Genomic DNA, 16283 nt, shown 5'->3' with positions numbered 1-16283 from the left:
ACACATCCCTCACTTTAGCAGACACTGAGGATGCCTGCCATGTGCCCTGTGTGTGTGTGTGTGTGTGTGTGTGTGTGTGTGTGTGTGTGTGTGTGTTTTAAATCTTTGTGATTTGGGACAAGGACACAAGTTCAGTCCATCATTTTGACTCATTTCTTTTCTTGTTTCTTCTCCTATACAAACTCTTTCCCATCCTACCAACCAAGGTTAATAATGCCTTGGTAAGTGACTCAAGATTTTTTGTTTTGTGGTTGTTCATTTGTTTGTTGGTTTGTTTTTTGAGACAGAGTTTCACTGTGTAGACCAGGCTGTCCTGTACTAGTCTGGCCTCAAACTCAGCAAGGCCTGCCTCTGCCTCTGCCTCTGCCTCCCAAGTATGGGGATTAAAAGTGTGCACCACCACCACCCAGCTATGTCTTAAGATTTTTCAAGTCTGAAAAACAGATAATATCAGTTGAGGAAATCAGGACATCACAGGTTATCTGGAAGGATCTTGAGGAAGAAGATCTAAAAGGCCTCTATAAATAAAACATTCCATCCTCTAAGTAAAATAAAATGGCCTATTACTGTTTCAATATCTACTTGCTGGTAGGTACCCGCCCCCTAGGGAAGAAGCTTTCCTGTCATGGTCTTACATCACCGAATAAGGAGAGCAGAGTCTGCATCATGGCAGCCAAGGTGGTGGAGTCCAGCATCCTGACAAGCTGCAGGAGTGTCTGGATGGCCAACAAAACGATCCTCTCGTCGGTCTCATGTAGGCGATCTAAGATGCACGGCAGCAGGCTGCTGACGTCTTCTCTCTGTGTGTGCCAAAGCAGCCGTGACCTCCACTCCTCGTAGCACCTTACCTAACGTCTAACCGGAGGGATCCCACTGCCTCAAGTAACCCCGTGCGCGTGGCTTCCTGGTTACTCTGGCTAGTCCAGAACAGAGGTGTGGTAAGGAGGGACAACAGCCCTCTCTTTACTATTGTCACACCTGCCATGTAGAGGAGGGGAGGAGTGTTGTGAACCGCTTCTCAGAACAGAGGTGGGACGGGTATAGGGAAGGACAGGGATGCACCCTTGGCTTTAAGGAAAAGTCCCAACACAGAAAAATAAGGAATGGCCAGCTCAGGCCACAGAGAGTTCTCCAGCATGAAGGTATTAAAGCAGAGGTATTAAAGCAGTATTTGACTGAAGATCCTTAAATCCTCCCTATCTGAACTCCTACAAGGAAGCAGTCTCTTAGACTTTCTTTTTTATGGATGCATTTATTTGGGGCAAAATCGTGCTTGAATGCATTCTGCAAGTGAGATGTCAGCATCATAGATTTTGCCCCTAAACAACTTTAGTAGCTAGCTGTCTATCTCTATCTACATGACAGGCTCTCGCTATGCAGGCCAGGCTGGTCTTGAACTCTCCATCCTCCTGCCTCAGATTCCCAAGTGCTGAAAATACGTGCATGCTTTAGTCTCTATCTTCTCACAACCTGGATATCCTGCTGCATACACAGTATTACTTTACACATAAGTAAATCATATTAATTTAAGAATCTACTCGAGCCAGGTGTGGTGGCAACATGCCTATAATCCCAGCACGTATGTGAATTTCAGGACAGCCTTGTCTACATAGTGAATTCCAGGCCAGCGAGGAGCATAGTAAGACACTATCTCAACCCTCACACCCTTCTAGAAACAAATCAAGTACAGATGCCATTTTCATTTACATCTTTTGTTTCTATTATAGAACCAACCAAAGTCTTACACTGTACTGGGTCGTACTGTTTTGTTGCTTCTCACCAGTTGGCTCCTCTCTTTTTTTCATTACTCTTTTTTGAAGAATCCAGTCCACTTGCCCTATAGGGACCTATCTGAATCAAACTCCTCTACAGGCATCTCACTAGCAACCACGTGTCCCTGTACTGAGAGGTGGGCTGTGGGCCCAGTTTGATGCAGAAGCTGTACAGGGTTCTATTACCTGTCGTATGGCACTGGATGGCATAGGAGGTGGCTGAGCACTACATCTGTGTACTTAGGACTGGAGAGAAACAAACTCACAGTACTTGTGATTTGTTGCCGGACACTAGGCAGCGTGATTATTGACAGCCGGGCACAGATAACGCCTATTATTTCTGGCACCTGAAGAGGAAAATGGACATCACTAAGACCTTAATCCTGCAGGACAACTAGAGAGCATTTGTAGCCACTTCTCAGAGGTCCTGAGATGATCAAAGACAAAATATTTTTGAGTTGGAAAAGTTTAGGATGTTAAAGGTTCCCGTGTACTGCTGAAGGGCTTGCTTCACATGTATGGGGACCAGGACTCGGTCCTTATCACTGCGGAGACAACACTTAAAACTTTCCAATCATCTGCTGGGCACTGGTGGAGCATGCTGTTAGTCCCAGCACTCGGGAGGCAGAGACAGGTGGATCTCTGAGTTGGAGGCCAGCCTGGTCTATGAAGTTAGTCCAGACAGCCAGGGCTATGTTGAGATACCCTGTTTAAAAAAAAAAAAAGTCTATATGAATGTATGTACACAGAAATATCTGGACGGGTGGAGCTGAAATTCAGTTGTAGAGTGTTTAGCACAGATGAGGGCCTGGCTTTGATATCTGATTCTCAGTACTAGGGGTGAGTTGGTGAGTGAGCGAGGTGGGAGGGGTGATAACAGGAAGGAAGTGCTGTAGTGCTGGGTGTAGAATGCTTGTTGGCATGCACAAGGCCTGGCCTCAGTGCAGCACCACAGAGAGAAAAAACACAGCAAGAAAAGAAAGAAGGAAATGAAAGATTTGGAAGGATGTAAACAGAGCTGTCAGCTGTATCGCCGAGAAATGCAGACACGGGCTTTTTTTCCCTCCTGTATTTTTTCTGGTTTTTGACAATCATTACACAGTGATTTTTTTAAACAAAGCTAACAAAAATGTCACGTGATAGCAAGGGAGGCCGCACCCACTGCCCTCAGGTCTTTCAGGAAGCGAAATCCTGGCTTTGGTCCAGTTCTCCCTCTACTTGGCTGTGCACCTGCATACAGTGGCTGTCACCCCTGCAGGTGCAGGAAGCACTGGTGAAGCTGGGCCCAGCCACAGGAACATGATAGGGAACCTGCTTGTGGGAGACATTTCTGCCCTCAACAAAGGGACAAGAAGAGAAACATCATCTTTCTGGATTGTCATCTCTGTCTGCTCATGAAGTCTCAGCTGCACCTGCCTCATGACCTCATGGACAGAAAAGGTTAAAAAAAAAAAAAAAAAGGACCCATGGTCTTGGCTGGTTCTGTAAGTCAGTGAGCCCAGCATAGCAAATATACTGTGTCCAGGTTTCCTAAACATATTTAAGAATGCTTATTTATTGTAATTATTTAATACAGTTGATGACCTTATAGTAAGACCACGTCAGATAAGCACTGTAACAAATACACCATTATGACACAAGGAGATCAATCCTTTGGACGGCTTCTTACAGTTGGCCTTTCTGGCCACTGACTGCCCTTCTCAAGTGTTCCTGTTGCAGCTTTGCTGTTTTCTTCCTTTTTGGTTTTTTAAGTCAGTCAGGGATTCTCTGTGTAGCCTGGGCATCCTGGACCTCTCTTTATAGACCAGACTGGCCTCAGATCCACTGCTTCTGCCACCTGTGTCTTGGAATTGAAGGGGCATGCCACCACGCCCTGGATGTCTTTGCTATTTTCATAGGTTGTTTTAAAAAACGGGTTCTTATCATTTTTAAATGGCCTTCCTTTTTAGATGGTTGCAGTATTGTGAATTGAACCCAGGACAAGTGCCCCCTTCACAGAGCACTTTGATTCTTTTTTTTTTTTAAGACAAGGTTTTTCTGTGTAGTCCTGTGTGTCCTGTACTCACGTTGTGGACCAAGCTGGCCTCAGACTCACAGAGCTCCACCTGCCTCTGCCTTCCTGAGTGTTGGGATTGAGGGTGTGCACTACCATTGCTTGGCAGAGCAATTTCACTCTTAAAAAACAAAACAAAACAAAAAACAAAGTATAGCCAGGCATGGTGGCACACGCCTTTAATCCAAGCACTCAGGAGGCAGAGGCAGGCAGATTGCTGGGAGTCTAAGACCAGTCTAGTCTACAAAGGAAGTCCAGGACAGCCAAGGTTAACACAGAGAGACCCTGTCTCGAAAAACCAAAAAACCAAACAAATAAACAAATAACAAACAAAAACCCTCAATATAAAAATGGTAAATGCAGCTGCCCTGTGAAGGGGTCCTCTGTGGCACAATCTGGTTTTACTGTACTCTATCATGGTCTAGTGAGGTGGGCCACATAATCCCCTTCTCACAGAAAAGCTCAGGTGAATTCACTGATGCTTGTGATCTTACTTTCAGGCTAAAATAATTTCCTTTGAGGATCACAGGACCACGAGGAAAAGACACATACAGGCAGAAAACACTTGACAGAAATGAGAGGCAACGGTCGGGGAGCAATCTGAAGAAGCTGCACGCAGACTGCCGAGGTCAGTCAGTACGTCAGGGTTTGGGGCTGGATGGTCTGGAAACCACTGCGCACAATGTGAGGGCGCAGGTGCAGCCGTCGATGCAGTGTATATGAATGGCTGTGGTTGTGCTTCAATAAGCTCTCGTGTACAACACAAGCTTCTGCACAGATGTGACCCTGGGAAGCAGTTTGTCACCTCTACATTCAGACTCACTGGTACCATCTGTAATTAACCTCTTCCAGGTCTTGTTTCCTCCTCTGCTACAGGGAAATGTTTCTGACAACACAGATTCATGAACATAACTCATGTACTGGGCACATACAGAGCTCTCAACAAATAATACTGATGACGGATTCTAACCCATGGTAGAGTATATCATGCTAGACAGCCAAGAAGAAGAAGTGTGTGTGTGTGCATTCTCCCTAACTCTCTCTCACACACACACACACACACACACACACACACACACACACACAGCGGGTGGGGAGATATGAGAATAAGCACTGACATGAATTGAAAGACACTGGCCGCAACGAGATTGAAGGCATCGACTTTACCCCTTCTACCAGTAACTACAAAATCAGGCAAAATATATGAAATTGAGATCCTGGAAAACAGGTAGTACACACTGTAATTAGCCCCGCCCCATTGGAGACCCAACCTCTTTATGTCACCAGTCCTGCCTGAAACTCACTATGTGGGCCAGGCTGGCCTTGAACTCACAGATCTTTCCACCTCTGCTTCCCAAGTGCTGGGACTAAGGGGTGCACCATCTCACCCAGACACACTATGAGTCTTAAGGCAACAGCTTAAATGATGGGCACTTGCCTGGATTCATAAAGCTCTTTCACCATTTGTGACGTAGCAAAATCTCTCAGAGCACACGGTGACAAATCAAAGACACACACTCTAATTAATAAACACTAGTTGATTAATGAATAAGGCCAGTGAGATGGCTCAGCCAGCAAAGGTTCCTGCTGCCAAGGCTGACAAACTGCATTTGATCTGTGTAACAGACAGCTGGCAGAAGCTGGCTTTCTCCCTCCACCATGTGAATCCTGGGAACTGAACTCACTCAGGCCCATCAGATTTGGCAGCAGCTGCCTTTCCTCCTTGAGCCATTTTGATAACTATGGGTGAGTTTGGGTTTGGTTTTGGTGTTTCCAGGCAGAGTTTCTTTGTGTAACAGCTCTAACTGTCCTGGACTCGATTTGTGAAACAGACTGGCCTTGAACTCAGAGATCTACCCGCCTCTGCCTCCCAAGTACTGGGAATAAAGGCATGTGCCACCACCGACCCCAGCCTCCTAAACTTATGGTAATTTCCTAAGAAGTCATAGAAAACTAAGCATATTCAGGAAAACTGTTTCAGCCTAACTGTCCATGACTTTGTAATGAGTACACACCCCTTAGCTGCTCCTAAGTCCAGAAAACATTTCAATTGCAGTGTATTCTGCTCACCCAAAGTAAAATACACCCAAACTGCCCACACAATTACTGTCACTGATTAACGTGTCAGCCCCCCATCTTGAGCTCCCTTATGACATGTTAGCCAAGCCCCCAGCACTTTTCAAAGTACGCTGTGGAGCTCAGTGGTTAAGAGCACTGGCTGCTCCTGCAGAGAGCCAGGGGTCAGGTCCAAGCACGCACATGGTGGCTCACAACCATCTGTAACTCCAGTTCCAGGGGATCTGATGTCCTCTCTGGGCTCCTTGGGCACATGCAGTACACATACCTGGAGGCAAGACACTCTCACACATAAGACAAATAAATCTGAAACAATGAAAAAGTGCACAAACCGAATACATGCTACACTGAGCAGTTTCACGGAGTTCTGGTAGTTTCTGAAGGCTCTTCCTCACTCCTTTCCCCTTAGAAACATCCAGCATGGCCCCACACACATTAAGCAAAAACTCTCAGACGGAAGAAAGTATCTGTTTCATTAAACCAGTTCTCCTCACACCAGCGTTTGTTTCAAAGTCTCCAAGGGGAAAACAGCCAGGAGGTTAAGGGTCTCTTAAAACACTGTGAACAGAAGAAAGACAGTTTTACCTTGACATCCTGCACTTGTGCCCCAAGGATGTTGAGTCCCACGATGGAGTAGAAGGCAGACTCCAAACTGGTGAAAGGGCGATCCAGTGAGGCTTTCAATCTCTCCACATCATGCTTGGTGAGGTAGTGGGTGGGCGTCAGAGCCTGGGTGCTGGCTATGATTGTCAGGGCCAACAGGAAGACAGTGTTTGAACCTTTGGAGAAAACAGCTCTTAAGTATATGCCACACTGTCCTAGTCACAGTCCGAACAACGATGCACTGTTTGGGAGCCCAACTTTTAATATTCCATCAATTTATTAATTAAAAAATAAGATGCCAGGCAACATATTATATGGAGAATTTTATTATATAAGCATGGGGAGAGAAGGAAGGGGGAATGGGTACCCCAGAGAGAAACAGAGTCAGAGGAAGAGAGAAGAAAGGTAAGAGAAAGAGGTGGGGAAAAAAGAGGGGTGAGGGAGAGGGGGAGATGTGAGAGGGAGGGGCGAGAGGTGGGTCTGTCTTTTACACAGCCCTGGGTAGGTAGGCAATGACATCACAGGTGGGTAGCCTGGGGCAGAACTGAATTGTCTGTCACCCAAGTTAAAAGAATTAAAAATCAATTACAAGGCTACATCAATGGTCCTAAATCCTTTGCCTATAGCTCAGGTTTAATTTAAATTAGAACCCGTTAAGGCATTACTTTACAAAGAAGAAAACTAACAACCACAGTAGCTTACACATGGCCAAACTTTGACTCAAACCCAGTTAACATTACAGAGTTCACACTTCACTTAATTAAATTGGGGGCTGGAGAGATGGCTCAGAGGTTAGGAGCACTGGCTGCTCTTCCAGGGCTCCTGAGTTCAATTCCCAGCAACCACTTGGTGGCTCACAACCATCTATCATGTGATTTGGTGCCTTCTTCTGGCCTGCAGGAGAACATTAAAAATAAATAAATAAATAATTATTTTTTTTAAAATGACAGAAGTGGAGGGGCTACGTGTCCAGTCTTGCTATACAATCTGAAGTTAAAAGCTATCGGATTTACTAATGGATAGGAGAATGTAGAGAAAGAGGCATCAAGCCACTTGGGCAAAATGCCCAATGACCAGTGGGCAATCAGGTGTTTCATGTACTTTGATGTCATGAGTGACCATGCTAAATTGTAAATTCCCCTGACAAAGCCTCTGTGCCAGAATCTGAATCGTCCCAACTGAAGTTAAGCACAGTAAGCAACTTTTCTGGCTAACACTTGAACACATAAGTTGATGGGTAGGCCCAAATTATGCTGAATTCTTTGGGTGTACCTCTCTCCCCATTAAATCTGTGCACCTCCCTAACCATTAAATCCTTCCAATATGCAAATGAGGTGGGCATTCTCTGTTTTACAAGAAATGGAGGCTAGCCCTTCCTGTATGCTAGCTTGTACCTGTCACCCCCAGCACTGGGAAAACAGAAGCAAGATGGTGAATATGAGCTGAGCCCCAGCTATGTAGTAAGACCCTACCTATTTTGTGTGTTTGTATTGGGGTGCGTTCATGTAAGCGTGTGCCAGCTCACACACATGCTGAGGTCAGAGTAAACACTGGATGGCTTCCTCTCTTGTTTTCTCTTTATTGCCTTAAGACAGGGCCTTTTCAATGATCCAGAACCATTTTGGCTAGACTAGATGGCTACCTTTTGGGATCTGCTGGTCTCTGCCCTCCAATGCGGGGGCTACATGCACATACTGTAGCCAGCCACACCCTGTGCTAACATTTGCACTCAGATCCTCAAGTTGCACTGAGCCATCTCTGTAGCTCCCTATCTAAAGAAAGAAAAACAAAACAAAACAAAAACCAAAAAAACTAAGGTTCTTAAGTAGGTACTGGCCACTGCCCTAACACACATAAGTGAGACTCAAGCTCCAGACAGTTCCACTCACGTTCCATTTTACCAACAGATCAAATAGTGAAATGGCAAGCTTTGTTCACTGTGCTCCCATGATCGAGTTACTTCTGGGATCCCAACTACTCACCGACTAAGGGAAAAAAGATAAACACTCAAATAGTCATTTTCATAAAGACTACACTAAGATTCCACCCTACAGTGTCCATTCAAAATCTACCAGGCACTGATTGCATTTTGCCCGGCACTGTTGAAAGCAAGGAGAGAACTACCACTTAACACAACTCTTAGGAAGCTGATGCCAGGTGAGAAACTAAGGTGTGGAGGGGTTAAGTCCCTTGCACCTGGTCTCACAGTGACTGCGTGGTGGTCAGTTACAAGTATCACTTCGGGGGCCTATGCAAGACCTGTGAGTCTCCTGTCCCTGTCAGGGAAGAAGAACCTAGAACCTAAAGAAAGTCCAGCGACATGGTCAAAAGCTTTCATGATGCCAAGGGTGGCTCCCGGACAGGCCCTAGGCCGCCGGTTCCATTCGAATGAATGAAGCCTGGCACGGGCTCCACGCTGCCAAGGTTCGCGCTGGGCCTCGCGGGGACTGGTAGCCACGCGCTGCACAACCGCCCACCACCCTTCTGGTCATCGGGATTTCGCCAGCTCCTTTGGGTCTCCAGGACTTCGCCAGCCCGCAGCCCTGTCGCACCATCAACACCAAAGCGCCCGAGCCCGAGCCCGAGCCCGAGCCCATGCCCCTGCCCCGTAGGGGAGGGGAACAGCGCCTGACCGGCGCCCGTGTGCTCCAGACTAGCCTCCCGCGGGCGACACCCCGCTCCCCGAGGCGGGTCGGCCGAGGGACCCCACTGTTGAGCCATGCGCAACGCCTCACCCGGCGACGCCATTCCTCTGAGCAGGTCCCACCGGAGACCAAGCAGGCGGACTTCCGCTCCGGGGTTGCCAGGATGGGCTCCCGGCAAAGGTCAGTCTTGGTGGCCCCACTTGGCTGGGCCGTTCCCAACAGCCGCGGTGTGGGGGAGTTGAGTCGTGGCGTGCCGACCGCTCCCACGGTTCCTGCTTGAGAACCCGCCGTCTCCCCAGTGCCACATGCAGCGTCACTCATGGGTCTCTCCTGCAGCCCGGCCAATTTTAAAGCCACTAGAAGGAAGGGTCAGGTTGGGAGGGGAGAGTCATAGTGACAGATGATTTTGCCCACTTTGGGAAATTCTGGTTAAAGGATTACTTAGATTGTTAATAACTGAATCCACACTGAAGTTTTATCCAGTTTTCAAACCAGTGAGCTATACAGTAAGAATTTCATACACTGTATTTTGATCCTATTCATTCCCTTCGCCCAACTCCATACTCACTCGACTTCATGTTCTATTTCTCTCTTTCCCTTTCTAAAAATAAGAATAAAAACAAACTAAGCAAGGAGACCTGCCCCTGAGAATGGTTGAAAGGCCCAGTCACTCCACTGAAGGAAAGGGCTTTCCTTCTCCCAGCAGGTGTCAGTTATGAATAGCTTCCGACTGGGGGAGGGGGTGTGGCTTGTGCCCACTACGCCTTCTCTGTGCTGGGGTTTTGTATGGCTCATGCTTGTGCAGGTCTTGTGACCACGATGACAGTGTCTGTGGTTTCGTGTTGCGTCCCCCTTGTCATGCTTGGGAAATGCCGCTTCCCTCTGGCTCTCTCAGTCTTCAGGCTCCTCTTCTGCACAGGTCCTTGAGGCCCCAGGTGAAGGGTAGGATAGGGAAATCCCATCTAGGGCTGAGCTGGACAAAGTGTCTCCTTGTCTGCTCGTTGATCAGTTGCGGGTCTCTGTGTCAATCGCTGTCTGCTCCAAGACGCAGCTTCTCTGACCTGCTCGTTGAACAGACTCAACATGGAAGCCAGAACCGACGTGTAGCTCCAGTTACTGACCATTCACAGAGCAGCTGGAAGCAGCACTAGCATTCCACACACAGTTTCATTTACTCTTCATCACTATCGTGTGAAGTGTGTGCAGCCTCAGTATTCGCACTTTAAAAGGAAGGACATATTTCAGCCCAGGCATTCTGACTATAGCCTGCTTTTATTTTTTATTTCATTGGGTTTTGTTGTTGTTGTTGTTGTTGTTTTGTTTTGTTTTGTTTGGTTTGGTCTGAATCCAGTGCCTTTATTTTTATTTGATGATGAACAGGATTAACACACCCGGCAGCTCTAGTGACCTTTGCTCACACCACTGAGAAGCAGCGAGCTTAGAGTCTCTCCATGGCAAGGCATCTGGACAGTAGCTCTGTTCTTTAGAAGAGTGACCAGGCATCAACACCTGTGCAGCCACCAGAGCAAGCTGAACCGTCAAGGAGGGCTTAGCTGAGGTGGGAGCCGTGGGTTGTCTCCTAAACACATCTCAAAAGATGCCACTGCCTAGTTCTGGACCGAGTGTCCTTGTTAATCCACCTACAGACCCTCTTCCTGTGGACCTGGTCTTGGCAGAATGTCATCTTTTTCCGAGTTGCTGTTCTTAAATCAACACTTTGACTCCATCAGAATACCAAGCTCCCGCATAGAGGGAGCCTGACCAAACACAGATGGGATGTGATTGTCTAGAATCTAAGGATGGGCAGCGGGAAAACTCACCCTAAAACACCTGTCTTCCCGTGGCTCAGGACTCCCTGCGAGGGTTGGGAAAGAAGGGGAGAAATGGCATACTTCGCAGGACTCCACATTACTGAGGGTGGGTGGGTGGGCCCCCAGGACTGCTGGCCTCTGCAGCGCCCCTACTTCCCAGACAGCTGCTCCTGTACAGCTTGGGCACATAGTCATCCCACTCTGCCTCGTAGCACGTGCCGGGCCACTGAGGCTCCCAGGTGATACTTCTTGCGTAAGGCCACACCTCGAACTTGCAGTGGTCTCAAGACCTTTTGCTGGGGATCTGCTCGGCACAGTTCAGTGGCTTGTCCTGTACACCAGCCAGATGTAATGGACGCCCGTGCCACGGGGAGGCCCAGAGCCCACCTCATCTGAGAGGATCATGCCACTGCTAATGTCACTGCCCCTCTCATGTTGACCACCAGAAAGTGGTACCTGAATTTGGGGTCCTCTTGCTAGGAGCATCAGGGTCTGTGAGTACTAGGGTGTAGAGTTTTCTTGGATTAAGACCGTACAATGAAAGGCCACTAGGCCTATTTGTAACCTGGGTGGGCGTCAGCATTTTGCCCAGCTCGTCCACCTCTACATGCTGCATGTGGTAGCCACCTCCAGCAGGCTCAACGGCATTATACATTAAATTATACAGCCATTTAAGTGAAAGAAAATATGCTGAAAAGTTAACTCTTCCTGATTTTATTACATTTTACCATTGTCTGAGCATTTGTGATGGCCTATACGCATGTAATAAATACCTCACTGGTGGAATGTGATGAGACAGTATATATACCACGGCACAGTTTGTTTCCACGAGTAACATTTGTCATTTGATTTGCCCACCTTTATTTACACCACAAAATTTGCATATGTGGTAAAGCAGAGCTTGGTTTATTGTTTTGTTGACTATCTAACCTAATAATGGGAAACGGTTACTAGAGATTTCATTTTAAAATATGTCACCTCAGGTATGGTGGCGCACACCTGGGACCCCAGCCCTTGTGACACAGAGACAGGAGGACATGAAGTTCTGAGTCCCCTTCAGCCACATCATGAGTTTGATGCTGGCCATAGCTACCATACACGCAGAGTGTTATGACTACAGCACTGACGCTGTGGATAGTTTGACTTTGTCTTTCTTGTTACAGTTATGTCTTAATTATTGATTTAAAAGAAAAGAGCCATCCATCAGTGCTCCCTTAAGAATTACACTTCACAGGTGGGCACAGTGGCGCACCCTTGTAATCCGAACACTCTGGGAGGCAAAGGCAAGCAGATCTCTGTGACTTTGAGGCCAGCCTGGTCTACAAAGCAAGTCCAGGACAGCCAGGGCTACACAGAGAAACCCTGTCTTGAGAAAAACAAAAATAAAAAACCCAAAACAAATTAAACTTCAGGTTGGGCTCAGTGGTAGAGGACTTGCCAAATGTGCATAGCATCCCGACTTAGCTCTTTTTTTTTTTTCTTTTCCTTTTTGGTTTTTCAAGACAGGGTTTCTCTGTGTAGCTTTGGCTGTCCTAGGCTCACTTTGTAGACCAGGCTGTCCTCAAACTCACAGTAATCCAACTGCGTCTGCCTCCCAAGTGCTGGGATAAGGTGTGCGCCTGAGTTAGATCTTTAGCACTGAAGAAAAAGAAAACATACAAGCGGCTGGAGAGATGGCTTAGGGGTTAAGAGCACTGACTGCTCCTCCGGAGGTCCTGAGTTCAAGTCCCAGCAACCACATGGTGGCTCACAACCATCCATACTAGGATCTGATTCTGGCCTGCAGGTGAACATGCAGATAGAACATTCATACTAAATAAATAAATGATTCCTTTAAAAAAAATCTTTAGAGGTTGGAGAGACAGAGTTAAGAACCCTGGTTGCTCTTCCAGGGGACTCTGGTCCCATTCCCAGCACCTACATGGTTGCTCACAATCATCTGTAGCTCTAGTTCCAGGTGATCCAATGTCCTCTGTCCTCTGCAGGCACTATGCAGGCTTGTAGTGCACAGACATATATGCAAGCAAAACACATTTACATATAAAAATCTTTTAAAATTACATAAACAAAAATATTACTAAATAGATATAAACATTGTTTCAGTGTTTGGTTTGAATTTAATTGATTTTGTTTTTGTTTTTGTTTTTTTGTTTTTGGGTTTTTTGAGACAGGGTTTCTCTGTGTAACCTTGACTGTCCTGGACTCGCTTTGTAGACCAGGCTGGCCTTGAACTTACAGCGATCCGCCTGCCTCTGCCTCTCTTCAAGTGGTGGGATTAAAGGCCTGCACCACCACACTTGGCTGTGATTTTCTTTATGAAACAAATGAGGAAAAAAAAAAACGACACTGTGTTTGCTGGTGGATCTTCATTGTCAACTTGCCTGGACTAAGAATCACCATGGAAACACTCCTCTGGGTGTGTCAGTGAGGGTGTTTCCCGAAAGCTCTACCTGAAGAGGGAGACTCACCTTGAATGGAAGTGGCATAAGCATCCATCACTCTCTGCTTCCTGAGCATGGACATCTGGGACCAGTTGCCTTGCCCTCCACTCTCATGTCTTCCTGCCGTGATGGACTGTCTCGTTGAATTGTGAGCCGAAAACAACCCCTTCCTCCTTAAACTGCATTTTTGTCACCTCAGCAGGAAAAGTAACTACTAGCACAGTGCAGCTGCACCAGCCATACTTTGAAGGAAAGAAACGCTGCGCAGCTTCAGCTGTTGGCACCCATCCCAGCCTTTCTTTACCTTCCCTCTTGAGAGACGCCAGCCCTCCAGAATGAATTGTTCCCTTGCTTCTCCTCAGGGTTTTACTGTGTGTCCATAATATCAAGAAGTATTTTAGGTCCAGCAAGATGCTCAGTGGAGGGGCTGGAGTGATTGCTCTTCCAGGAGTCCTGAGTTCAATTCCCAGCAACCACATGGTGGCTCACAACCATTTATAGTTAGATCTAGTGCCCTCTTCTGGTGTGAAGGTGTACATGCAGGCAGAGCACTTGTATATGTAATAATAATAAATAAATCTTTAAATAAACAAACATGCTCAGTGGATAGACACTTGACACTAATTCTAATTACCTGAGTTCAATCCCTGCACCCCACATGGTGGAAAGAGAGAATAACACCCACTCTGTCCCCACACACCAATGTATATACACCAAAGCACACAGGTACCCACACGTACACATATACAAAATAAATAAGGAAATATAATTTTAAAAAGCAATTAGTTTTGTGTTGTTATCATTTAAGTGGAAGTTACTGAATACTTTTTCAAATGACCATTTTTCCCTTTTTTTTTTTTTTTTTTTAAAGAAATAGAGACTAGGGCACTGGAGAGATGGCTCAGTGGTTAAGAGCACTGCCTGCTCTTCCAGAGGTCCTGAGTTCAATTTCCAGCAACCACATGGTGGCTCACAACCATCTATAGTGTGATCTGATGCCCTTTTCTGGCCAGCAGGTGTACATGCAGGCAGAGCACTGTATACATAATAATAAATAAATCTTTAAAAAAGACGGCTAATTTTAAAAAAAAGTTCAGGTAGTGGTGGATGCCTTTAATCCAGTACTCAGGAGAAACAGGCAGGTGAATTTCTGTGAATTCAAGGCCAGCCTGGTCTACAAAGCAAGTCTAGGACAGCTGAGGCTACACAGAGAAATCCTGTCTCAAAAAACCCCTAATAATAATGATGATAATGAGGATGAGGATGATGAGGATGAGGATGATGATGATGTTTAAAATTAATTTAAAAAGAAAAGAAAAGAAATGGAGTCTTTCTGTATAGCCCAGGCTGACCTCACGCTCCTGTCTTAGGTTCCCGGGTGTTAGGATTACAAACATCAACCGCCTTGCTCGGCTCCTTTGAGCATGGTGAGCGTTGTTGCCCATAGCTGAGCCTGCTTGTTTCATTGCTGTATAGGGCTTCACCGTGTGACCATACCAGCTCATCTGCTCTACCCATGATTAGTCATCAGCTGTCTCAAGGGTGTCTGTCTGTTTACAAGGATGGCCACGTCTGTGAAGATTCTTATATATCCCCTCCATGCACACACGTTCTAAGCTTTATCACAATACATTCTCAGGTGTAGAATGGTGAGTCATAGAGGACATACACTTTGAACTTCACTACATAATGAGAAGTTGTTGCCAAAGTAGTTGTACCAACGTATACTTCCAACTGAAGTTTACAGGATTAATTTTTTCTTCATGTCATTGTCAACATTTAATATTCATGCCAACATTAAAATTTTAAGCAATATGGACAGTTTAAAAATGGAACTTTTGGGGGCTGGAGAGATGGGTCAGAGGTTAAGAGCACTGTCTGCTCTTCTGGAGTTCCGGACTTCAATTCCCAGCATCCACATGGTGGCTCACAACCATCTGTAATACGATCTGGTGCCCTCTTCTGGTGTGCATAAAGGCAGTATACCCATATGCATAAAATAAATAAATCTTTAAAAAAAATGGAACTTTTCTCTCAAAAATTCTACTTCATAGATATTTGTCTTTAATTCCATGTTTTTCTCCATTTTGCAATATTTGTGTGTGTGTGTGTGTGTGTGTGTGTGTTCATGGTATATGTATATATGCAGTATATTCACATCACTTTTACAAAGAAAACATTATTTCAATAAAAATTGGATCACATTATAACTGTTCAGCAGCCTCCTTGTTTTGTGCTTTTTGCTCTGTTTTGTTTGAGATGAAGGAGTCTAACTGCACAGTCCAGGCCAGCCTGGAGCTCAGGGCAGTCTTCCTGTTTCGTCCTCTAGAGGGTTGCAATTACCATGTGCAAGTCACTCTTCTAGACTGACGGGATATATCCAAGGCAGCCTAAGACCCTAGTGTGCAGGGAGCTACATCTTAGCAGAAGAAATGGTTAACTGGACTATAGTGTGGGATGCAGCCCACCGTGGAGTGCAGAGTGCCTGCCTAGAATATACTGCACTCTGGCTCAGTCCCTAGCACTGCAAATATATATGCTAATAAACTAATCAATTAATTAGGTTGGGCACAGGCTGTGCTTAGCATGCATGAAGCCCAGACTTTGCCAAGCAAGAATAAATGAATAACTGGGTGCTACACTGGAAGGTATTCTGGGCTGCAGAAAAAAGGCAAATCAAACAAGGGTAAGAGAGACTGAGGCCTGTAGGAGAGGCGCTGTCCTACTGCAGCCTGTGTCCGTTCGCCCACCTACCCATCACTCCCACAAGAGAGCGACATTATTCTGGGCGCTGCTGATGCATTGTGGACAAGGTGTCTGATAGCCCAACATGTGAGCAAGTGCTGTGAAAAGCAAAGTAGGCCGGCGAGTGTGGCGAGTGT

At 46.2% G+C, this 16283-nt stretch overlaps 2 protein-coding genes across 4 annotated transcripts in view; one reads left to right on the top strand and one right to left on the bottom strand.

The window, feature by feature from the left end:
* Rpn2 (ribophorin II) overlaps positions 1–9450 on the bottom strand; it is a 108765-nt gene extending 99315 nt beyond the window's left edge. For 2 of the 3 annotated variants that reach the window (XM_051143665.1, XM_051143668.1), the window contains exon 1: positions 9240–9450. In XM_051143665.1, coding sequence (XP_050999622.1) covers positions 9240–9252 — 13 coding nt within the window. In that variant the 5' untranslated portion in view covers positions 9253–9450. Of the gene's footprint in view, positions 1–6486; positions 6681–9239 lie in introns of all 3 variants that reach the window. The other variant, XM_051143666.1, reaches the window with a different exon arrangement.
* Mroh8 (maestro heat like repeat family member 8) overlaps positions 9100–16283 on the top strand; it is a 70771-nt gene continuing 63587 nt past the window's right edge. The window contains exon 1 of the mRNA XM_051143664.1: positions 9100–9329. Within this exon, the coding sequence (XP_050999621.1) occupies positions 9100–9329 (230 nt within the window). The remainder of the gene's footprint in view (positions 9330–16283) is intronic.

The sequence above is a fragment of the Acomys russatus genome, chromosome 4, assembly GCF_903995435.1.
Source record: "Acomys russatus chromosome 4, mAcoRus1.1, whole genome shotgun sequence".
Taxonomy (NCBI): Eukaryota; Metazoa; Chordata; class Mammalia; order Rodentia; family Muridae; genus Acomys; species Acomys russatus.
The sequence above is the reverse complement of the archived record's forward strand: the minus strand, read 5'-3'. Positions and strand labels throughout refer to the sequence as shown.